General features: G+C 38.3%; 2 protein-coding genes across 6 annotated transcripts; one reads left to right on the forward strand and one right to left on the reverse strand.

Moving 5' to 3' along the window:
* Positions 1 to 8822: 8822 nt before the first annotated feature.
* On the forward strand, positions 8823 to 11504 carry scoca (short coiled-coil protein a). 4 transcript variants are annotated; one of them, XM_081360670.1, is made up of 5 exons: positions 8858 to 8961; positions 9333 to 9424; positions 9535 to 9606; positions 9712 to 9792; positions 9987 to 11504. In XM_081360670.1, the coding sequence occupies exons 3-5, from the start codon at positions 9588 to 9590 to the stop codon at positions 10127 to 10129; spliced, it is 243 nt and encodes an 80-aa protein (XP_081216796.1). In that variant the 5' UTR covers positions 8858 to 8961; positions 9333 to 9424; positions 9535 to 9587; the 3' UTR covers positions 10130 to 11504. The 4 variants fall into 4 exon arrangements, with proteins under 4 accessions (XP_081216795.1, XP_081216797.1, XP_081216796.1 ...); XM_081360672.1 differs by having other exon boundaries at positions 8942 to 8961; positions 9715 to 9792; positions 9987 to 11498; XM_081360669.1 differs by lacking the exon at positions 9333 to 9424 and having other exon boundaries at positions 8823 to 8961.
* On the reverse strand, positions 11373 to 26053 carry clgn (calmegin). 2 transcript variants are annotated; one of them, XM_081360667.1, is made up of 15 exons: positions 25837 to 26053; positions 25147 to 25320; positions 24909 to 24982; positions 24519 to 24577; positions 24237 to 24378; positions 24050 to 24131; positions 23157 to 23349; positions 22654 to 22843; positions 22276 to 22389; positions 15929 to 16085; positions 15448 to 15663; positions 15229 to 15345; positions 13652 to 13814; positions 13460 to 13560; positions 11373 to 12410 (listed from the first exon to the last, which is right to left on the reverse strand). In XM_081360667.1, exons 2-15 carry the CDS (start codon positions 25318 to 25320, stop codon positions 12330 to 12332), a joined length of 1863 nt encoding a protein of 620 aa, XP_081216793.1. In that variant the 5' UTR covers positions 25837 to 26053; the 3' UTR covers positions 11373 to 12329. The 2 variants fall into 2 exon arrangements, with proteins under 2 accessions (XP_081216793.1, XP_081216794.1); XM_081360668.1 differs by having other exon boundaries at positions 25727 to 26036.
* Between the last annotated feature and the right edge of the window lie 86 nt (positions 26054 to 26139).

Genomic DNA, 26139 nt, shown 5'->3' on the forward strand with positions numbered 1-26139 from the left:
GTGAAAAAAGAGGAAGACAGAATTGGTTTGAAAAACAGAAAACTGTTACACCACATGCAGGTGTGTACTGGCTGTAGTGCATAATTTTAAAATAGCAAATAGGCCTAATACATTATACAGCTGTTATTTTTTAGTGTGGTTGGAGATAGTTTTAGTGACTTTTTTGCATGTGTACATTGTTCTGCCAGTAGGTGGCGACAAGTGACTGTTTTGAATTACACTCAATTTTTTTTGAAACACTGACTTCAGGTTTCAACTCAGCTTGAATCTCAACTCAACTCAACTCAACTCACTCAACTGACTGGATACATCTGATATTGCATGTTATCTGAGCAGGTGCTTCTTTTGAACAAGCTCTTACTTTGCCACAATTAAAAAAAGTATGTTTTATATTCATTTGTGTAATCTGGACGTACTACATTCGTCAAGTTGTCATTGTCATGTGATCTACCAGCCTCATTGCCATTCCCAAATCCTCTCCCGTGGCTTCATGGGAGAGTAAAGGGTCAATTTGATGTGCACTTTTGAGTTTTGCCGAAAGTAGTAGGTCATCTGGGTGTACTTTTTGTGAATTCAGACATACTACTCTTTTCACAAACTATTTTTAGCAAAGAATATAGGTAATTAGCCTACACATATTTGAATGCAGCTAAGTAACTGTCTGTATTAGTGAGTCATTGAATCATTCAAGCAACCGATTTGTTCAATACAGTGATTCAGGAATGAAAAACGACTTAAACGTACGGAATGTCGCCCAGCCTAACAAAGTAAAAGTACAGGGTTTTTTTTCCGAGTGAAAGTAAAAGTAACCACATTTTAATCTGCTCTTAAAAGTACAAATTCTCCAAAAAATACTAAAGTAAATGTAACAAATGTAATTCAGTACTACCCATCTATGCTTACCATCTTCTTGGAGACATTCTGCTATGGCTTCATTTGGAACTATTTTCAATAGCGGAGTTTGTAATATACAAACTAACGGGCAATTTTGTGTCAACATTGTAAGTTAGTCAATATTACCTTCTTGTTTACTGAACTGCTGTAAAAGCAATTTCACACTGTTGCTGTGTTCTAAATTGCATGGCTGTGATTACCTGATTTATTCTGAAATGTAACTTACTCGATATTAACTTCTTTTTTCATAGCATTACATTATTTCTGTCTGTGCAGGGAGAGATCCCGTCATAGCATGTGCTAGTAAGAAACATGGTTAATAACTGTTCTTGCACCAGTCAAAAGATAACATTAATTCTCATTGCTCTGCTTGTGTTCCTAAACCCAAAGCTGATTTGGGGTCTGTACAGGGTTGACTGTTGCTGGTGCTCATGCACAGTGCAGATGGGTTGAGCTTCCTTTACAAGCATCAAGAGAGCCACTGCCAGCCATGGGCATCTGTTAACTCTGCAGTCTGAGAGGAATGAGAGATAGAATGAGAGATTGCCTATACATCTCCATTAGTGTTTATTCTTCAGTCTGCCTCTGTGTCACATACTGTGCCATTGTCTATCTGTCAAACTCTTTATCTCCTGTCAATGTATCATTTTGTTCCTGCATCTCTCTGATTTTCCTATCTTCATCTCATCCTTCCCATCTCAACCTTCATCATCCATTCATTCCTTCCTTTTCATTCATTCATGTTCTACTTTTCGTCTGAAGAGACATTTATGCTATATGTTAACAGGTATCTCAAATTAAATTTGTTGACTTTGGTATGAATTGTTTTAGTTTTAAAAGTTCACCCAAAAAATGAAAATTACTCACCCTCATGTCATTCCAAACCCAAAAGACATTTGTTAATATTCTAAACAAATGAAGATATTTTTGATAAAATCTGAGAGCTTTCCATCCCCCGCTCATTTTCAGCCTATAGTAACTACTATAGTAACACTTTCAAGTTCCACTCTGTTTTTTTTTTTGTTTCTTTTTTCTCAAACAAAGGCTGCGTCCGAAATCGGTTACTCTCTTGTATTTATTTTAAATAGGTAATTAAAAAGGTCTGTTCTATATGAGTGTGTGTAGTATGAATCTAATAGTATGAATCCAGTCCATACATATTCCATTCACCATGTTGTCGATATTGTACTTCAGTACTACACAAATACATGTATATATATTTACCATATACGATATAATATATATATATATATATATATATATATATATATATATATATGCCATATTTATATTATATATATATATATATATATATATTTTTTATATATATATACCATATATACCATACATATACCATATTTACTTTTACCATCATTGCATATTTCTCTATTGAACATTTTTTATTTTGTTCAAGTAAAAGCATTATTTATTTTATAAAGGTATTTTTAAAAGTAAAAAATGCACTGGAAAAATCGATTTAAGGGGGCAAATATTGTCCCTTACTGAAAAAGGTGTGATTGCAGAGAAGGGGGTGCGTAGAAGGATGTTAAAAGCAATACACATACCAAGGGCAGAAAGTAATATACAGAGGTCACTTGCAAAGTTAGGTTAAAGATACAAACAAAGAGGGATTCAAGCAAATGGCATCAAAAACAAGGTTTAATTTACAGACTGTGAGCAGAAGAGTAAAATTCAAAGAAAAAATACATTTTTAAGAGGTTTTTGAAGGAGAGAAGGGTGGATGCTTGACGGATGTCTTGAGGAAGAGACAACGCTAAAAGACCTGATGGCTCCCATGGTTACCAAACTGTTGAAACTGACTGAATATGGCACAGCCCTATATTTTTCACCAGCCGCCACTGAACATTTTTGTTCCTTTAAATAAAATAAATGAACTGAAAAAAAAAACAGCAAAAAAAACGTATTTTATTTCAGCAAGTTGCCAGGGCAACATTTCTTATTTTTATTTAGTTTAACTTGGTGTTCTTAAATTACTCAAACTAAAATTGAAATATAACTTAATAATAAAAAAAAACTATATAACAAAAATGTATAAAAATGTCACAAAAAACACAACACAATTACTAAAACTTTAACTAAAATGAAATGGTAAAATATAATAATAAAAAAATCTAAATATTATTTAAGTTTAATATAACTATTATATAACTATAATATACACTCACCTAAAGGATTACTAGGAACACCTGTTCAATTTCTCATTAATGCAATTATCTAATCAAACAATCACATGGCAGTTGCTTCAATGCATTTAGGGGTGTGGTCCTGGTCAAGACGATCTCCTGAACTCCAAACTGAATGTCAGAATGGGAAAGAAAGGTGATTTAAGCAATTTTGAGCGTGGCATGGTTGTTGGTGCCAGACGGGCCGGTCTGAGTATTTCACAATCTGCTCAGTTACTGGGATTTTCACGCACAACCATTTCTAGGGTTTACAAAGAATGGTGTGAAAAGGGAAAAAAATCCCGTATGCGGCAGTCCTGTGGGCGAAAATGCCTTGTTGTTGCTAGAGGTCAGAGGAGAATGGGCCGACTGATTCAAGCTGATAGAAGAGCAACTTTGACTGAAATAACCACTCGTTACAACCGAGGTATGCAGCAAAGCATTTGTGAAGCCACAACACGCACAACCTTGAAGGCGGATGGGCTACAACAGCAGAAGACCCCACCGGGTACCACTCATCTCCACTACAAATAGGAAAAAGAGGCTACAATTTGCACGAGCTCACCAAAATTGGACAGTTGAAGACTGCAAAAATGTTGCCTGGTCTGATGAGTCTCGATTTCTGTTGAGACATTCAGATGGTAGAGCCAGAATTTGGCGTAAACAGAATGAGAACATGGATCCATCATGCCTTGTTACCACTGTGCAGGCTGGTGGTGGTGGTGTAATGGTGTGGGGGATGTTTTCTTGGCACACTTTAGGCCCCTTAGTGCCAATTGGGCATCGTTTAAATGCCACGGCCTACCTGAGCATTGTTTCTGACCATGTCCATCCCTTTATGACCACCATGTACCCATCCTCTGATGGCTACTTCCAGCAGGATAATGCACCATGTCACAAAGCTTGAATCATTTCAAATTGTTTTTTTTGAACATGACAATGAGTTCACTGTACTAAAATGGCCCCCACAGTCACCAGATCTCAACCCAATAGAGCATCTTTGGGATGTGGTGGAACGGGAGCTTCGTGCCCTGGATGTGCATCCCACAAATCTCCATCAACTGCAAGATGCTATCCTATCAATATGGGCCAACATTGGGGGTCAAACACTAGCCTGGGAAAACCCAGACAACTTCCGGCAAATTTAGATTTGCTCTGCAAGTAAGTCTGGCAAAGAGCTCATTCAAGTCCATTTCCCCATGACGAGAAATCAAGGCACCAATCAGAAACGTTGAGGCGGGCTTTACACATGACGATCGCTCTGATTGGTTTTAGGTATAGCCTATCCAGAGGCATTTGAGCGACGTCCACTCCGACGTCCGTTGGTGAAGCACATCAACTTTTAAATGCATTATTATATTCAAATTGCAAACACATGAGGACAGTCTCCATGAAAGACCCACTGGCAGATGAACGTGCTACCACATTTCTCTCCGAAACGGTAGGAAATTAAATAAGATTTAATAGAGGATTTTAACTGTGACAAGATGATTGACAGGGCAGTACATGACGGGATGCACGCGACAGATCCGTCCGATAAAGATGACTAAGTAGTATGTCCCAAAGTTGCCTACTTTTTTGCTACACATTCAAAAGTAAATACATTTTCTTCACAAAAAGAGTACATATGGCATAGTGTAACTAGAGCAGGGTTCACCAATCTCGGTCCTGGAGGGCCGCTGTCCTACAGAGTTTAGCTCCAACCCCAATTAAAACACACCTGAACCAGCTAATCAAGGTCTCATTAGGCATACTAGAAACTTTCAAACAGGTGTGTTGGAGCTGGTTGGAGCTAAACTCTGCAGGACAGCGGCCCTCCAGGACTGAGATTGGTGAACCCTGAACTAGAGTGTAACATAGGCGAATTGGGACGCAGCATATGGCTTTACACATGACGATCTCTGATTGGTTTTAGGAGTTTTAGGTCTATCCAATTGTGAGGCATTTGAGCGACGTCCGTTGGTGACGCCCCTTTGGAAATGAGTTATTAAAGGAGCTTTGCCAGACCATATCTCAGTTACTACTGAGAATGGTCTGGTTTTAACCAGGCTAGTCAAACACAGTATTAGTATGGTGTTCCTAATAATCCTTTAGGTGAGTGTAAGAATGATACTAAAATAACACTGCACATAGTCCAGTCATTATGACACAAATGTTTTTATTATGTTTAAAGCAATTCAATTTAAATAATTGAGTGAAAACGCTATACTTTAATTACAAACAGGTAAAGTGTACTTGCTAGTTTACTTAAATAGTACGGTTTGTAAGTAGACTAACATTAAGTTTTCAAAGTTATTGGGCAAAACGTTTTGGGAGTGTACTAAACTTTCAAAGAGAAAGACATGAAATTCCTACTTTACTCAAATACGATCACTTCTGTTCTGTTTAGTTTTATATGTTTAGCTATTTTAACTTGGTCTGTGCGTGTGTTTTGATTAGGCTCATTAATCTTGCATTAACTGTGTTTCTCTGCCATGTAATCACTATCTTGTGAATGCTTAGGCTTCCACGGAAGTGTGAACATCCCAAACCCCCAACCCCGAAAATACACTGCTTTATAGATCTTGCAATAAAAAAAGATTATTATATGAAATAGCACCATTTTAGGCTCGAATAAGTTAGGGGCATTTGCAGGAATGTCGTATTGTTCAATTACCGTGAATATAATCAAAGGCACAATCCAACTGAACCACAGTTAGTTTTGTATTCATAAAAATGATGCTGCAATCACTATAAAGGTCAGTCTATGGGAGTGATATTGTGTATTAATTGGTGTTGATGATTGTTTCAGCAATTACATGCTAGTATTTTTTTGTGAAGCTGCAAATTGTACTTCCAAGCTGATGATTTATTATAAAGTTGATGCAAATTATATTTATCTATTTATTAATATTACTACATTTAATAGCCAAAATTAATACATATTAAAAATAAAATATGACTATTATTTAATAGACATGATACAAACATTTCACCTAATTAATAGGTGATCGTCTAGCTGTGATGCATTAGTATGTTTGTTTATTTATTTATTGACAAGCATTACATCTGTGTTTCATGAGTACAGATGATGAAGAAACACAGTCAGTTCCTCCTTTATTTTAGGACAGGCTTTAACCACTAGGAGGCACTTCACACATACTTGTCATACTTGTTTTTTGGGGGACAAAAGACAGACTTTACCAACCCAGAAAAGGTGATTCTGCACAGATGATCCTTACCAAGAAATATTAATATTATAACATTCCACACTACACTTTCATCCATGTTTCTGCCCTATACTCTCAAATATATTTAGGCTAATAATTTATTAAACATTTATAAAGTTACCATCAAAAGAAAATATAGGTAAGCTAATTGAAGAGTGTTGTAGTATAGCATCAAAAATAAAATGAGCACACTTTGGACAATACAAAATTTTCTACTGACGTATATGGACGTGAGTTTTGGTTTATAAGTCTTTAATCTCATTATTTGGCACATTTACAGACAGGTGCACTGGGTGTGTGATTCATCTTATTTGCCCAGTCTGTAAGCACTTAAACTCATTTACATTCTCACTAAAGCTTATCCTCTTCAACATCTTTCAATGTCTTTTAGCTTTGTTTTATGCAGATATATAGTAAGGTATGTATCTTTGAATTTGTATACAAGTAAAAACTGTTTGGTCATGCTATTATAGAAATGCAGACTGTACATATGAAGTATTTTCTGCACTGAGAATCAGAAACTAGACTAACAATATTGATGATTCAATTTTTATGAATCATCATTTGAACAATCAGTGCATGATGGCACACCTTTTCAGTATAGCTTGAAGTAATACTCTGGGCTTTTTACAACACCGATCAAAGTGCAAAACAACAAGGCACTGCCATGTGGTTTTGTTTGTGTGAGGCCGGCCATCAGAAACTCACTTTGGTTAATGTGTCACACTATACTGTAGCACAGATAAAATAGGACAGAGGCATGAGAAAGTTAAAGGTGTGCGCCGTTGGGTGAGAAGGTTTGAGGGGCGTCTCACTGTAATCTGAGAAAGTGAACGAGTAAACTTTGGATCTTTCAGGCGTTGCCCTAAGTCTGCTTTAGTATAGTCACCTGAGTTGTCACACAGGTCTGGTTAGTAACCGTGGTGATGGTGAATAATTGAGAGGTACGACCAGACACACACATAGCGTTTCAGGAAGAGAGAGAGCTAGAGAGAGAGAATATACCTTTCCAGAGACATTGAACTAAATTGCTTAACATATTAAATTGTTGTTGGTCATTTCAGACACATTTGCGCACACATTAGGTCATGGAGGATGACGTAGATGAAGCGAATTGGACTTTTACTAACATTTCACTAGATGATGAATCAGGTAAGACTTTATGTCTTGTCTAAAAGCTGATCTGAAACCTTCTTTCCCTTTTCTTTGTTTCCCCCTTTTCTTTGAGGAACCAAATCAGTGATGGAAGTGGGAAATGTGCATGAAAAAAAGCACACAGGTGCACATTCAACTTGTTGTTCATTCTGCATCATGCATTGTCTGTGGAATGTTTATAGCCTACAAGTCAACCCATGGCAAAAACATACACTGTCAGAAATAGGGGTACAGTAGGAGTCCATTTCTGTCCCCCAAGGTACAATCTACACTAATGTACCCCATAGGGCTTGTTATTGGACCTCAGGGTACATATATGAGGGTCAAAAAGCATTAAAAGGTATTGTACCGTTTCTTTGAGGGTACAGCCCCATGCAGTGACAAGCCATTGTACCCCTAAAAGTACAATTATGTACTTTATTTTCTGAGAGTGTATGTAATTCCATCTGTAATTAATTTATGTAGTGACATCTATAATTACACTATTTATTCTACCCCTTAACCCACACTTAAACAAATGCATACCACCAAACCTGTCAGTTACCTTACCTGTATTCTATATCAGTAGCAGCAAAAGTGTTTTGCAATACAACATGAACACAATAAGTATATTGTACCTTACAATTTATATTTCTGATGTAAGTATACAGGCCTACATAGTGGTTAAAGACACTTATTATAAAGTGTGACCAGAATGATTTAACTTGTGGTTTTTAAGTAATACTTTATAAAGTATATTCTTGCAGCAGTAGGCTATAAGTTAGTATAATAACTCGGCGTCTAAATGCTTTTGTGCTGTGCAGCATGTAGTTTTCTTGTCCAAATACAGGAATGAATGGCTAGGCATTGAGTCAACACATGTCAGAAACCTCACTTGCTATAATGGGCAGTGTAAAGTGTGTACTGTGCACGTGAATAGAGACTGTGTAGAGATGGGCTAACACATACAGTGAGCATGTGTGAATGAAGCTACTGTCAGAGCAGTAAGTAGAACAAAGGCTGCATATTTCAGATGACTCATAATCTACCCTGAATGCTAATATGATGGTTCACCCCCCAAAATAAAATTCTGTCATTTAGGCCTTCTCACTCTCATGTTGTTCCAAACCTGTATGACTTCATTATTATTTTTCTGTAACACAAGGAGACATTTCCACTTGCCATTTTGTGACAACATGCCCCCAATAGCACATGATGTCAAACTGTATGGGGGTAAGTTGTCACAGTGGAATCTGACATTAAACAGACTATTATAGAGAGCAGTGGTTTTATTGTGTTCACTATAACTATTCTATTATTTAAAAAATAGAGGGCAATATGCAGTAAGTAGCATGCTAGCGTTGCACACTTAACAGAGAGCTTTTGTCTCCCTCTGTCGGTATTTATCTATGGTGAGTGAATGTAAAAGAGAGAAGTGATGAGGTAACGGACGGTCTGTACCATTACATTGACATCTGCCTTGGAGGCCTGCTTATTTTTGACCATCTTTAATAACGCTGAGAGGTTTAGTGTTATATCAGGTAGGACTGTGTGATTGTATATTTACTTAGGGGCTTCACTATTTCATGCGATCATGCTCATTTCGATTCAGCTTATATTATTTCCTAAAGGCCCTTTTACCTATTTTATTTGTGGCTAATCATTTCAAATTACTTGTTATCGGGGCCTTTTAAGCCGTCTTTCCTCTCGAGTCTAGGGTGCAGCGGACTGTAATGCATGAGAACGAGGGGAGACTTAGTTTTGGACGTGGCATGAGTTAAAACTTTATAAAACCAGAGTAGTAATGTTATGTCTCGAGTAACGTTACTAATAGCTATATAATTATACTTTAAGTGTGCTATGTTAATTACAGTGATCTTAGCTTTCTGTGAACTATATTTATTTATGGCAGGCGATGGATTGTTTTGTTAGCCAATAGCTAACTTAGCCAACTGTTTTGATGCGCTGGGACTTTGAAACGGCTAAGTTTGCATTATTCGCGAGGTAATTCAACGAATACCGTGAAATTACTATAGAACATGTCAAAAAATATCAGCACATGGTTTTATTTGTATTAGTATATTTTATTTCACATTGACAATTATCTCTTACAGCTGACGGAGAACCGACAGTGCAGCGCTTCAGACTGGAGGAACAGTACAGCATCATGAACTGCGAGATTGATGGTAAATATCACTCGCAATTTATTATAATTATTTTATATTGTGTTGTTAAAATGCATGTTTTCCGTTACAGTTTAAGTAGTTTCAGATGTTGGTGTATCTTTTCAGGAGATATGGAGAATCAGGTTGAGCAGGAGGAGAAGTCGAGACTCATAAACCAAGTGCTGGAGCTTCAACACACACTTGAAGGTATACATTTTTTTTTTTAAATGCATCTAGTCCCAGTAGTTTCTTGTCACTGTTTTGTTTTGTTACTCAACATACACCCTTCATGTTGCTGGTTTTCCAAGAACCAGACTCAACTGAGTCCGAGTCTGCACTCTTAATGGCTGCCAGTTAAGGCTAAGTGATGCACTCTAATGCTTTCTGTCTGTCTTCATTAGATCTCTCTGCGCGTGTGGATGCAGTAAAAGAGGAGAACCTTAAGCTCAAATCAGAGAACCAGGTTCTCGGGCAGTACATAGAGAACCTGATGTCAGCCTCCAGCGTGTTTCAGACCACCGACACCAAAAGCAAACGAAAATAAGTGACCGTGTGGATCACGTCAGCTTAATCCATCTCCTCTCTTCCCAACAGTCAAACAACTAGCCCGTACATAAGCCGTTGTTTGTTTTGTATTTATTTTGTTGTAAAATTATACTGATGCATCTTTCAGCATGGATTTGGTAATACTTGAATGGACTGAGCTGCTGCCTCTCCCTGTCAGCTAACTGTGTTACAAGACCTAAAAGGATGCATGATGCATTTTGTGATCAGATAAGTACAGACTGAGCTGGTGTAATAGCACCTCTTCTGTATAATTCACTTAGTACATAACCTATCTCAGACCCTCTCATTGACTTCACCTTTTCAAGTACTAGAAAGCCAAAGTCTGCTATTGAGTTCTTTTGAAAAGATTTTTTGAGCCATTTTAGCCTTTCACTACTAACATTTACATTTAATATGCATTATGTAAATTCAAAGCAAGCACAGACTGTACACAAATATGTTCCCTTGAAAGTGCATGACATCCCATAACTCAAAACTAAATTGCATGATTTAAAAGGCTAAGAATGGATATCCAAAACTAGTCCTCCCTCATTAAGTATGTCTTTTTGTTGAACCAAGGTCTACATTCCCCATACAATTTCCATGACAGTTGCTCAGTTGGCACAGAAAATATGCAATTGAATTCTGCCATACTTAAAATGTGGTCCCTGATCCATATTTAAGTACTTATACAAATATAAGGACTTCCCTTATTGGCCTCTTAATTTTAAGAGACCTTGAGTCACTGAATTGCATGGATTTATCTGAAAAGATCTGACTAGTGCACAAACCCGACCATCTTTTGAGTAGGATCAATATACCAGAGTGTAAACGGCAGCATTGTGTTGTAGAGTTCGCTCTTCATGGTCACACGTCCTTTGGATCAACTTAAAATGGATGAAATAGATGGATTTTAGCTTTTACTGCTTTCAAAGACTGAAGTGAGGTTGCTGAGTGATATTGATCTGATTGCCCCAAAGCGTCTGCTTGAGCGACATTTATGAATCTGGATGCTCTGCTCTTTTCTCAGAGTTTGCTTATGTGAAATTTTACTTTGTTTGAATTATTGAAATGACACTGAAGGATCTGCCACAACACTACATACTCTGTTCAGTATTTCTTTTGTGAAAATTTTCATTTATGTAATTTATACCTGCCTTTTCTGAAAGTACATTTTATTTTGTAACTATTATGCCTTTAATAAAATAATTTGCCTTTGCACAGACGAGTAAACTGTTCCTGGTTGAAGTCATGGCAACAGTGCACAGATGTTTATAGTAAATATTTATTTCCAAGAGCAATGAACAGTTTGCAAACATGTAAACAAAAGGCTGTCCTCGTAAGGCTGAACACATGACCTATAAAAAGCAGAGAAAAAAAAAAAAAAAACTGTTCATCACTTGAAAAACAACCTGTTTGTTTCCAAAGCTCTATGGTTTCAAAGATGGTGGTCAGTCTGATGTCAGTGGGAGTGTTTTCAGTGTGCTTATGACTGACTCTGCGGTTAGAGAGTGTCAGTGATGGAAAAACTGTGCGTAACGACTTTCTTCGATGGCGAAAAAGCAATACTGATCTGCGTTCCTAGCACTCCGCTGACCTAGATGTTTGGTGGAGACGGCCGCTGGTCTCACGGAGCTCTTCTCCGCAGCCAACTGTGGCAATAACGCAGTAGAATGCGAGATTAAAAAGTTCTATGCCTAAATTGCATCAATTTTCAAACAAGACACAAACAATAAATACGATCAAAGCTCATAACTTAAAAACTCACAAAAGAACTGACCTCTTTTTAATAACTTAACAAACTGAAACGTTGAGGTGATCATAAACTAGTTAATCTCTCGAAAATATCCATTGAATTCCCTTCACAGTATTCAGACTTTCATCACTAGTAGGAAAAGACTGGCCCAGTAAAACTTCTTGAACTCTAATCTAAAAAGAGAAAAAAGGAAAAAACGTGGAGATAAAACTCAGCAGGTCTGACTTTTGTATCTAAATCCAAATCCCAACTGTAACTGATAAGAACTAAGCGGAAGACTGAAAGAGTCGAGGCGAGGTTTAGTCGGATGAAGGATGACCTCTTCGGGAGAGCGGCTAGGTTTGCCGTTTTCTGCATGATGAAGGGCATAAGCCGAAAGCATGCAGCAAAAAGAGGCAAAGGACTGAGAGCAGGGAGGAGGAAACGAGGAAAATGTGCTTCTTCAGTCCTTCCGTACTCTTCTCTTTCTCACAGCTTTAGGTTCTTCTCCTGAGCCCTGAATTTCCTCAATGGCGTCCTTCATCTGCAAAGACCAAAAATGGTCAGTCTAACAACAATCAGTGGATCTAGATTATCAGTACAAACCAACTTAAATCAAAACAAAATGATTACTGATGTTAAAGCTGCAGTCTGTAACTTTTGCCGCTCATGCGGTTAATAAACATAACTTCTCTTTGTTTATGTCTATGACGAGTCGCACAGTTACTGGACTACTCTGCAGTGGTACGACCCGAACCAGTCTAAAATAGTCAGAATATAAACACTTATTATAGGTGGACCGTAGTGATTCAGGATAGGACAAAAACACGGTTTGGAAAATGGATTCATGATGTACTCGCTCACCAAAGTTTGAACACAATAAGTTACGGACTGCAACTTTAAGTTAGGACAGTGTTTCCATTTGTGACCATTTTCCAGCAGGTTCTTTCTAACTGGTCAAACTATTACCGATTTCTGATTTGCATGCTTCTTAATGTCACATAAAACATTATTATTATTATTTTACATTATCAGTCAAACAGTCTCTTCTCGTCCCACTATGATATTCGCGATGCAGAAAACGCAGACGAATCGCGGAATCCAGCCATATAAATGGAATTTCCAGTATAAAGCAGAATGTCACGAATTTAGCAAATTTTGGATGAATAAAGGCTGTACACTAAATCAAATTGTGATATGGATTAGCCAGTGTCTGAATATTAAAGCGTAAAAAGACAGCTATTTAAAATTTTTGTTAAAACTAATTAAAATGACACTAATAAAAATTAAAATGATACCCAACCCTAACAGTCATTACTGTTAAATTACCGGTAAAGCAGGTGGATGAAGAAAACGGCTCAGCGTTTAAAGGCCATTTCCAATGATTGACATCACAGAGTTTACTGGTATTTTGATACTGATATGTGAATAGTATCTTACCAGTAAAGATGTAAGATGGAAGAGCTGTTGCTTGTATGAACAGCACATTTTCATAGGACCCTACTCTTTTTGTCTAAATGGGCGGAGTAATCGACTTCATGTTGATCAAAAGTCTGGCTACAGAAGACTAAAAGCCAATGCAAACTTGCTTACTTCATCCTCTGAGGCTGAGCCATTTGGCTTACCGGCCTCTTCCTCCTCTTCATCTGTATCTCCTCCAATGTCCTTCTCCATCCCGTCCTCATTCTTATCCACTGGTGAGGGAATAACAAAAGAAGAAAATTATGATTAACAGCTACACTGGAAAATAACTTAAAATGGGAAAAAAGGATTCATTTTACAAACCATTAGCTTCATCTGCTTTAGCTTCATCGTCATCTTTCCCTTTCTCCTCCTCTTTTTCCTCCTCCTCCTCTTCCTCCTCCTCCTCCTCCTCGTCTTCTTCTACCTCCTCTGGTTCTGCTTTGGGCTGATCAATTTTCTTGTATACATAGTCATCATCTGACTTCTGCAATACACATATAAACGTGCAAGTTAAGAATATTCAAGAAGCAGTTGTCCAAGTCCACTTCACCATGAAAGGCACTATCACTGTGGTCACACTGAAGAAGGAGGAAGACGTGCACCATCCTGTCTGTCGTCACAGATATCGGTTCATATCTGGAGACAAACCTGAACGCTTCAGGGCAGGTCACTGATACTCTGTTGCTATGCTACCAATGATAAATACTCATTAAGAAGATTTTGTGCTTGCAAGCTAATCCTAAACACTGTCTATAATCTTTAGCAACATATCAATTGAGTTAACATAGTAAACCAGATTAATCAGCTGTATTGTTTATATTTCAAGCGTACCGTTCATGTGGATCTCGTCACATAGCAAACACACAACAAATACTGGATTTGAGCCAAGTTTCTCAGAATGACCTATACTTGAAGTACCTTTTTTCTAAAGCCTTGTTATATATATAAGCAAGGCTTTGGCTTGAGTCACGTGTCCTTCACAAAGGCTCAATCCCAATTCTATTTTATACCCCTTCGCCTACCTCTTACCCTTGCCCCTTGAAACAAGGCGTAGGGGTGAAAATATTCCCCTAAGAAATGGGACACCACTACTACACCGTTACATGTCATTATACATCGTCGCTAGCGCCTACGTCACAGGAGATGCGCCAATGTTTATCACAAACTTCCAAGATGCCGTCGTCAGCTGTAGTCTTGCGTGAGTTACAGCTATTTTTTTGCATTTTTCTTCTGAAGTTTGCAGAAAATAACGGAGATGATGATATCTTCGACGCCTCTGCGTTCACACCAAACACGAATAGAGCGTCTGGCGCGAGTGATTTCAATGTTAAGACGCGTTTACGCGCGTCTGGAGGTCTTGCGGCGCGAATGAGGCGTTTAGCGCGGCGCGGTGGACGCGAATTCGCCTCATTCGCGCGTCCACTTCGCTTCAAACTTTTTACACGCGTCATATTGTTAACGAACTTTAACGATTTTTTTGCAACCGTTTCTTTGAAGAACATGACCGTAAACACTAGATTGAATGTGACATAAAGAAAATGATTATTGGCAGTCATGTTGCCTCTGTAGCCGGTGTATGCAGGTATCTTTATCATACCCCTTCGTTTGAAGTGTGGTCCCGAAAAATCTTCATTTCAAGGGCTCCTCCAACCAAAAGAGAATCGAGACAGCCCTACCCCTTCACGGGAACGCGCAAAACGGAGGGGTAGGGCCAAGGGGTGAATTGGGATTGAGCCAAAGACAGATTTGCCTGATTCTGATCTTCTCTGATGAGTCCAGTTTTCAGCTGGTCCTCTAATGGTTAACAATTCTAGGCCTGGAGAGGCCTACAACCTATAGCTATATCAAATGTTTCCTTTTGCATTCAATGGGATCTCCTCTATGGGGTCAGGCCTTACCTTTGGCCAACAGAAGAGCACAGCCAGTCCAATAGGCAAACCAACGGTAAGGATGTAAACCACCCACAGCCAGGGCCTCTCTTCTGCAGCCAGAGCCAACTGACTCAACACTCCAGGCTACGACAGAAAAAGACAGTCAACACAGTGAGTACGTCAACCGGACTAAAGCCCAATGAGCAATAATTACCAGAGCAAAGCTTATGTAAGGCAGAGGCATACCTCATTGGCACTAGCCACCAGTTTTTTGAGTCCCCAGCTGTCTGCAGCCCAGCGGTCCGCCACTTCCTTCTCGGCGGTAACGATGAAATTGTCAAAGTAAATGTCAGAGGTCATAGACCACAGCTCCAGACCTACAGCTCTGAATGGTTCCATCCTAAACGGGTGAAGATCCTCAAAGTAATCAGGGTTTGCAACCTTCCGTGGACTCCACACACCCTGTTAACAAATACACAAACACGATAAATGAACATTTTCAGTGGTCACCGAGCGCAAAAGTGAACACCCACTTTTTCAGTGTATACTTTAGTGTACAGCTTAAGTGAGGGGAAATAACTAATAACATATATATTTTAGTAATTAGTAAGCAGTAATATGCAATAGTTTTAACCTAATTTTCAAGAACAGGCTTTGTGTCACATTTGTTTGTACTGAATAAAATCTGGGAGCTTCGGCAACATTTCCAGACTCCAGATGTCAGTACCTGGTAGTTAGGGTTGTCTATGAGAGGAGCTTTCCATTTGCCCTTATACTGAGGATTATTGACCATGGGTGGCTTCCATACACCACATCCAGGAGCAGCTGTACATGCTGGATTTGGCACCTGAGGAGCCTCCCATTCTCCATCCATTTCCTCATCCCTGAGAGAGAGAGAGAGAGAGAGAGAGAGAGAGAGAGAGAGAGAGAGAGGGAGGGGTTGCTGACAAGGTTCTATAAAAGGTAGAAATACAGCTAAAATGACTGCATTGCGTATTGCATAGTGTAATATTACTACAGATGATCGTCTGCCAATTCTATTAGACAAAGGGAGCATTTTTTGTGATTGTATAATAAAATGTGTGAAATAATTGCCTAATAATAATGTACTTGGGTGACACACAACACCAATACAGCAAGATAGTCGAAGACCGCTTGTCAATGACAATATGTGACATAAGAGTCTGAGATAAAGCGCATGTAGCTACGTGTCATATTTGACAAGTGTTACAATAGAAATGTTAAATGACCAACAGCAACATCCAGGGATGCAAACTTCTCAACATTGTCAAAATTGTCTATTTTGATTTGATTAATGTAATGTAATTTCTAACTGAATGTGACAAGAACCATTAACAGAGCCATTTTCAACATATTTGGCACAAGATTAAGAATGAATGTGTGCACATTGAAAATTTTCATATTGTTAATTGACCCTTCGCTAAGCCCCGCCTTCCTTAGTTACTGTTGCTACGCCTGTCAAGCTTTTGCGCCTGGCACGTCTATTACAGTATGTATGCACTGGTTTCAGACATTCCTAAGGAGATAATTAGTAATTTTTGGCGAACAGGTGAAAATCTGAGAGAGCAAGACTGCAGTATGCATTCGAGGGCTATATCCACGACATAATATGCAAACGATTAGAGAATAATTTCATCAAAATTGAAGCTAAAGCCTATAACGTTAGGTCCCAGAGCAAGCAGCAGCCGCCTCGTACGCTGATCATTCAAATGGGAAACACAAATTTGAGGAAAAGCTATGTGCATGCACAGCAGGGTAAGTGAAATTTGAAAATATTCTAATATTTATAAAACAAACAGCTTATCCATAAGTATTGTGGAATAAACACAAGACATTAGCCTGACCGATTTGCAATGATAACATTCTCCCGCTTATATTTTTAGCGCGCCAGGCTAACTTACTGCTCACACGTCGTGGGTCACATAAGTGACTAACTTACTGTTATGAACTTATTAAGTTTGCATACCAAACTTTTCCTTGGAGATCTCCGGCAAGCCCCCTGATGTTCCCTCCTTTTACTAACTACCTTTTACTTTTACTAGAACTAACATCGGGAGAGTCGAGATCGGATTCGTTACTGGTTTGGCCTTCGATTAAAAAAAATGCTGAAATATATTTTTAAGCAAGTTAACGTTAAGTTATGTCAGTGAGCCTCCGTCTCACTAAAAGGCATTTAATCACACTGCTTGATCCACGAGCTGGACAATAACTTATTCTAGAGCTGCTATAAAGCCAAAACACTTTACTTTTAATTTCCTATTATCATTGTAAAGCTGCTTTGGAACAATCTACATTGTTAAAAGCGCTATATAAATGAAGATGACGCCCGGCATTTCTCCCCTTGGGTTTTAGGTTTCGGGAAGGGAAGGGAACAAAATCCACCATCCCATCCAAACTTTTAGAATATCGGGTATCAGATTTGCATAATCCATACGCTCAACGCTTCGGCATGTCTCTCTCGCTCGAAAGCTTGCCAGACCTCCCGCGCGTAGTTACGGTTGCTAAGCCACGATTGGCCTGTGGCGGTTTTCGGGCGTGGCTTAGCGAAGGGTCAATTTTGTAAATAATTCACTTGTCAAAAAAAAAAGAAAAGAAAATCATAAAACTCAAAGTGGGAGAGTTACCGTCCTCAGACTTACGCTAGAACATGGAAAAATTTGTGGCTTTGACTCAAGTGTGTTTATAAGTTGTGGTTAGGACAGTCATTTAGCCTATTAAAATAAATATATTACTTGCAAATAGTTCAAAATCATTACTTTACAGAAAATTATAGTTCTTTTGCTATTTTTCTTCATCTATTTCTTTATTCATTTAATTTTCTCCTTTTGACAAGAAACTTTACTTTATAGAGGCAGAACATGAATTTCAGCACAACATTTCAAGTTTTAATAGTAAAAGAGTGAGGTAAAATGTAAGTATATAGCTAAACATGTAATAAATGACATTCAGCATTTTAAATAAAAAATATGATACATGTAATGTAATTTCAAAATGAATCTGACAAGACAAACATTAGCAAAGCATATTACACAAAAGATTAAGAATGTGTGCACATTGTAAATGTTCATTTTGTGAAAATTCTCTTGTCTAATAAAAACATGCATAAAAGTGTTGGGAGTTGGGAGAGTTAACGTTCTCAAACCTGCATTAGAATATGGTCAAATGTGTGCCATTGACTTAAACGTGTTAATAGGATGTGGTTTAGCCTATTAAAGTGCCCCTATCATGCTATTTTAAAGGTTCTTAATCTTAATTTAGTTTTGGAGTCTCCTACAATAGATTGACATGCATTAAAGGTAACACTTTAATTTACTCATGATGTACATTGCATATCACCTCATTTCTCAAAGATTCTGAAAATGGTTCAGTCTCTCTAAACCGCGTAAAAAGCGTAATAGGGGCACTTTAAATGTAAAATATTTTTGGAAAAGAGTTTAAATACATTACAATAAATTCTAGTTCTTTAAATATTTCTCTTTATTCCTTTAAGTTTCCCTTTTTGACAAGAAACCCCAAAGTTTGTATTTGTCCATGTAGATATCCCATGTCTGGTCTGTGCTCAAAACGTTAAAGGGATATTTTACATAAAAATGAAAATTCTGTTATCATTCACTCACCCTTATGCCATTCCATACCCAAATACTAATTTCCAAAAGACCGACATGGTTTTAAAGCTTTTGTTATCCAATTTTGCAAATGTGACACTAACTCTATACAACAGTTCAATAAACAAGAAGCTAATATTGTGAGCACAATTATAAACACAACATTGGCACTTATTTCACCCACAAAAAAGCCACAACAGAACTGTTGAGTGTCTCAGAGTAACACACAGTGGTGTTTCGTTACTGAATGAATCAGCCGATTGAACGAATTGGTTGAATGATTGATGACCCAATGGCTACGTTTACATGCACAACTTTTGTATCAATCGGACTGAATTCATTCCGATTGATGAATCCGAACGTAGTGTTTACATGAACGCTAAACGTGATCGGGTTGATGTGCGCATTTATATGTCACAAGATTCAAATCGAAATAGATTTTTTGATGTGCACACTGCACGAACATACAGTGTTTCCTGCTGTTTGCGCATAATAACTATTCTCTTACAAAAGTTCTTTATTTGTTTTAAACATCAGACTTAATATTTATCCATTTCTGGTCATAATTTGGAGACAATGAGCATATGAACCGTTGTGACGTGCTGCTCATATCATGCAGTACAAATGCCCAAAACCAGTCGTCTGTCGATGAAAATCCAAAACAAGCACTGGTTGGACGTCGTCCTGCTCCACTTCACAGACGCTGAGTGAAAGGAGAATTTTAGAATGACGGGACACTCATTTATACGACACTTTATTCAACAGGAAAAACAGCTCGTTCCGCACGCCATACGTCTTTACGCTATTTCAACATCATTCATTGCACATGCGCAGTCCTTTTCTGTTTCGGTTTTCAATCCGATCAAGCGTTTACATGTTCTCTCGATCGGATTAGAAAAGGAATAAACCACCCCTTTCAATCTGATCGAAATTTCGTTCGGATCGAGCTCAGTCGGATCGATTAAGGTGTTTACATGAAGGCTTTTCTACGGTGGCCGAGAAGTGCAAAGCAAACCACAATTCCAAAAACAATAAACGCTTTATAAACGCAATGGAAAGACTAAAAACAAATGAACAAGTTAGAAGTAAGGGTTAATGTAGAGTGAGGCGGTTGTTATAGCGAATACAACCCCGACAGGCTGATCAGGACCCCTTTCCGAAGCGGTAGACGCCTCGCTCTACATTATCCCGCTTATTACAAGGCTACCTACCAAATAAATCAATAATTTGACACAAAATATTGATTTAAAAAGGAGTTTATTGATTTAAAAACGACTGTATTGCTTCCGCTAAAGAAAATAGTCTGTTCCGTCTCTACGGTTAGAATCCTGCATCCAGGGCCGGATTAACCATTAGGGTAACTGGGCACTTGCCCAGGGGCCCATGACATCTAGGGGGCCCTGACAGGTAGGAAATACACAGAAATTTAATAAAGTTATCAAACTCTTTAAGATCTTCTTCACTGCATAAAGTGCATCTACGCAGGTTCACGCGACTTTCCTGCCTCCCCGCTGAACGCCAGAGATTACTAATTCGTGAAATGCACTCCCGCTGGTTGAGCGCGGTGAAGTTCGTTTCAGTTTCGATATTAGCCGGACATTTGTTCTATAGGGTCGGTAGTCTAACAAAGATATCAATAGCAAGATTAGTTTTAACATTATGTGACCATTGTATATCGACATGATGAAATATTCGTTCAAAATCATTCGTGCATTAATGCTGCATAATTATACCTGAGAATGCTTTGACGCGTTTCCACAGCGCACGATGCTTAAGGGAACGTCTGCCAATTCCACCAACTGCGTTAAACGTAGTCTATAATTTGTATTATTTAAAATTACTTTTAACATTTAAAAACAGACGTTTTCAAATCCCAAAGCTTGCAGAAGGTTCCTAATGTCAATACTGACTTTACAGCTATACAGCTTTCCTTGTAGCCTTGACTAAATTAACATGTCTAAGAAAATGATTCATAAAACGTATAAATATCAGATGAGCCTATGTTTATTTTCGTTACTGACACAGACGAAAATGAAAAGACTATCAGTCAAAGTTCAGCTTTAGGAGAGGTAGAAATAGGCCAGTATAAGAATACTGAGAGAATAAGAAATATGAAGATGAGGAGAGAGCAGACAAATAATCTAATGGCAAGGTTTTAAAGCTAGCCTATTTCTTATAATTTTTTGGCCTTCAAAAGTCCTAAATTGCACATATGTAGGTCAGAGAAATCCAAATTTTCTCGGGGGAGCATGCCCCCGAACCCCCCTAACTACGGGGGGCCTTGAGTCTTGTTGCCCAGGGCACAGGAAATTGTTAATCCGGCCCTGCCTGCATCCATAGCAACGCTCTGTTTTTCATGGCAACGGTGTGTTATCCTTAGCAGCGTAATCAAGAAATAACAGACCGCATTCTACATTAGAATTCAACCAAGCCATGTAATAAAACACATTATTAAAGCCACACTAGGTAGGAATTCCGTTTTGGACAAACAACGACCCCTAGAGTGACTGTGGACTACTTGTATTTAACGTTACTGTCGTAAATACCACTCACACAGAGCAGTCTCTTCACTCACGGCCTGATCCCCTCCCCCCTGTATACCGGTCCCTGTTCAGTCGGATAGAAGCTGTAACGAGTGGAAATAAGGTGTGGCCCCTTTAAGAGCTGCGCGCGCCCTGTTTAACTGTCGCAGTCTGTATTGTATGTGCGCCTCGAACACCCCGTAAGCGGGTTGTTTCTGTTTGATGCTCATTCTTGTCCTATTTTTGTCTATCAAGTAATGCTGTGGACGGTAAAACGTGTGACAGACAGTTACACGAGTTCGATTGGGGAATAAACACAACGCGTTTCAAATCGTCGGACATCGAACATCGAGCTAGCCTCCGAAGATCTAAGTTACTAATCCATCAACAAGAACGCCAGGTGCTTTTTAGCTCACACCAACGAGTGAAAGCTTGTCCGAGTGATATACAATATAAGCAATATACTTACAAGTCCATCAGCATGTGAGGACGTGTTGGGGGAAGTGAGGTAGCCTATGCCGTAAAGCAGTCGAATTTTGTAGTTCTTTTGGTGCGCGGGTGTTACTACCCGAACCCCGAAGTTTAAAAGTACGATTAAAAACGATACAGACCCCGTCAGGCTATGGCAGACATGTCATTCAACCTATTGTAAGACGATGTACCATCACAAGAGTCTTGGAAATATATTATGAAGGTTGAAAAGTTACCTAGTGCTGCTTTAATAAAACATATTATTAATAAAACACATTATTACATGGCTTGGTTGAATTCTAATGTAGAACCTCAGTGCAACCTCAAACAAAATTTAGTCGCACCAGCAGGAAAAAAGGTTGCAAAATGTCTGGAGCCCTGCTTACTGTGAAGCTCCTCATTGATATTGAGCACTGACATATCCACTAGATTAAACAAAATACTTCTGTTCTCACCAGTCCTCAGGCTTTTCTGCAGTGGGGTCAGACACAAACTCTGGCTCATCATCCAGCCAACCATCAGGCTTCACTGCATCAGGATCAGGCACCTTAGCAAGGGCATCCTCATCCCTAGATAGAGAGATGGATGGATACAAATAAAAGAAATAGTGTCTTGACATACCACTTCTGCTATTCTCTTGATGCAACACCATCATATGAGTACCATGTTTGTCACTATGACTTTTAAAATTTAAATAAAAAATGTGAAAGTAGTCACAACAATGTACTGTTAAGTTAACATTAAGTACGTAAGTGGCTTTGGCAAAAAAAAAACCCCACAAGCTTTAAAAAACACGCCAAAGACATTCTTTGCTTCATATTCATAGATCTCACCAGTCATCAGGTTTGACTGCTTCTGGGTCCGGGATTTTGGCTTTCTCATCCCAGTCCTCTGGCTTGGAGTCTTTGGGATCGTCAATCTCTTTTGGAGGGTTCACAGGTGGGACGACATCTGTCAACATGTTTCCCCTGCTAACACTGGACTGGTCAATAAAGACCTCATAACTATTGTCTGGATTTAAAACTGAGAAGAGGAAAAGAAGAGAGCAAAAATAATTACTAATGAATAATTTACCACTGATTAATGTAATATAAATCACTCAATGCATGCAAAATTACTTTAAATTGAAATTACAGAAAAATGTCACATTTCATTTGTAATATGGTGAAATACTTGTCAGATTTAATCTCCAATTACAATTGATTAATTCAATAATTTATTATAGCATTTATTATATCCATTAATGGTAATAATAATAATAATAATAAATATTTTTAAAAGGTTGTCAGAGCTTTCACAATCTTATCATTACAAGAACACAAGTGTGTGTACGCACCAAGTGTGTAGAGGTGAGTTTTTTTATCAGTGTAGATCTTTTTCAGATCGACGTCGGGCCGTTTGGCATGTTTTTCTTCTACATCTCCATTAAGGGGGTTTTTATGTCTGAAGATGAAGTGGAGTTTGTAGTCCTCTCCACATTTGTCCGGCCCAAACATGATGCTGTACGGTGTCCGGTCATGAAACTGTTCCTGTGAGACAAAAGACCCATACATCACTCTTAAAATATATATTATATATATATATTTTTTTTACATTGTAATTTTCCTTCAATTTTATATCATATTCGAATCCAGTGTCTTTTTAAAGTGTATATTTAATGACAATACAAAGGCATGTTTTTTTTAGGGTCACACTTGTAGTTTGGTTCACTTCACACTTGGTCTGGACCAAAAAAAAAGAAAAAAGAAATGACACATTTAGTCCTGGTTCGCTTAGTGTTCAGGTTCACACTGTCATCTTTAAGATCCAACATCTTTTTTACATGTGATGGTATTTTGACCAGCTGAGAACTCATGAATAGCTCATAAAATGTGTAAAGAAGTCAAAACAGCGGCAGGAATCCCTCCCTCCGTCACACACAAACAATCTGTTGCAAGGAGACTGCGTTTCCGATGCCTGCACCAAACTGCGATGGGCAACATCGTGACTATGTATGTTTGAGGTATGGTTTGAATTCTGTCCGTGATGTGGCATCACGTCCTGTTTTTGGTTAGTTTAGAAGTCTTTGGTCCGTGTTGCGTTCATATTTTATCCGACTTGCACCATCTTTTCAGGGGTCTCTGTCCGCTTGTTTGGTGCGCACCAGGGTTCAGATGATCAAACCAAACATGCCAAGTGTGAACACACCCTTAATTTATTCCAAACATATGAATCCGTTAATGAACATACCAGGTCTAAGTCTTCTGAGTCTGACAATAGCTTGATGTAAGCGCCGCCACAGTCAATCCCATCCTGAAAATTGACCTCATACCTGCATACATCAGATTTTGTTAGAACGCACATGCTTTATTTTACAAGGATCATAGAAATCCAGTATTCTGTGAGATGTCAGGTTGCAAGTAAGAACAGCACTCACTGGACAATGAGCGGCTTGTCCTCAAACACGAAGGGTTTGTTAAGCAGAGCCGCGATAGCATGATGCTTGGCACGAGATTTCAGCACCAAGCCCAAATCACCAGGCACCTTGTTTTCCTTAAGGGGCTCAACCTCCCATTTACCTACAGGCATAAGAGACATAATCATTTGGCAGGTGTTGTTTTTGGGCTAATGATAACATATATTATCAGTATTATTCATTAATACAAAATAATAAAGAGCGGCACTCAAAATCACAAATCCTCTCAGCTGGGAAACTAACCGTCATATTTCGCAATATCTTCATCAGCATCCTCCTTCATTGTTTTAGACACCTGCCAACTGCAGAAAATAATAACACATGAAAAAGCTAACACATAATTAAGCAATAAGTAACAAGAGGCCACGCTATTTGCATAGAGTTCTATTAAAACTTGATTTATTTTGTGAAATATTTTGATCATTATATCGTCATCGTTTTGACAATCTGTGGAGTGCAGAATTAGTTATCAATATTCTTAGTCAGTTCGCCCACAGAAAACATTTCAGTCAACATTTATGAGTATAGTTGAATAAAGATGATCTCAAAGCAAACATACATGGATTACAAGCCACAAAACTGTCATTTTGATTTCATTCTTTGTGCAATATCAAATTGATAAGCTTCACAAACCTGCCGAAAGATCCTTCATCAAATGTCTCAGTAAAGAACACATCTCCTGTTGGAACTGGGGTCTTGTAAGTTACCTGTGCAATTCATATAAGGGGTATTTACAAATAACTTGAAGAAGATTAGAGCCCAAGCAAAAAGTGTGAATCAGTGTTAACTGTTCTTATACACATTTTCTTAGATGAGCATTGTCCATTATGACGTGCATATGTTTTGATTTAGTAGTCGTATGATATCTTACCTGAAAAGACACATTGGCGTCTACTTCAATGCTTTCACCACTGTCTGTCTCCACGTCCACATCTCCATCTTCCACTTGAGCCTCCTCTTCATCCTCCAGGTCTTCTTCCTGGGCCCATGTTACCATGGAGATGGAGAGCAACAAGAGACACGTCCAGCCCCACCGCAACTTCATCTACAAAAACATGCAAAATAGAGCATGACCAAAGGAAAACAAAAAAACAATAATGATAAAAACCGCCTTGTTTTTTTTTTTTCCTTTGGGCGGAGCGTCTGATTCCATGACACTCTGACCCCTATATTAATCGACACATATGCCATCAGAAGAGATTTTTTTTTCCAATATTTGATGGAAGACTTCACTTTTTATAACAGAATAGAATAAAAAACGAATAAGATGAACAGGTAATCTTTAAAATACTTCAATGACATCTTTTACATACATAATAAATTTTTTCCCGCACTTTGGTGTTATGGATTTCTCAGAATAGTACAATAATACATTTGTTATTAATATTATTTATTATTTCTTTAATATTTATAACAATATTATAGTAACGTGCTCTGGCTAGCTGCGGTACCGTTAGCTGGGTGATGACGATGATGATGATGACGATGAAGAAGAAGATGATGATGATGATGCCTGTCTGCGTTAGTAGTGTTTAATAGAAAAATGTCTTTTTTCACTCACCTCCTCCAGCTGAATTAATATTCGCAATGTGTCGGATAACTGTAGCGCAAGCGGATGGGTTTGTCATCCAGTATTTCGGCGCGAAGAGTCCGCTATGAATGAGAGCGATAGCCAGTGTTATCAGAAGCGCAGGACGCCACTGACAACCGCTCCTCTGCGATAAAAACCCCTTCCGCAACACCTATCAAAATAAAAGTCCCATACATTAATTTGCCACTGCACTGTATGATAAAATCCACTTTTACGTCTCACGCCAAAATAAAAGTCCCGTCAATTTTCCCCCAGTCACCTATATGTTTATAT

This window comes from Scardinius erythrophthalmus (assembly GCF_964197995.2).
Source record: "Scardinius erythrophthalmus genome assembly, chromosome: 3".
NCBI lineage: Eukaryota > Metazoa > Chordata > Actinopteri > Cypriniformes > Leuciscidae > Scardinius > Scardinius erythrophthalmus.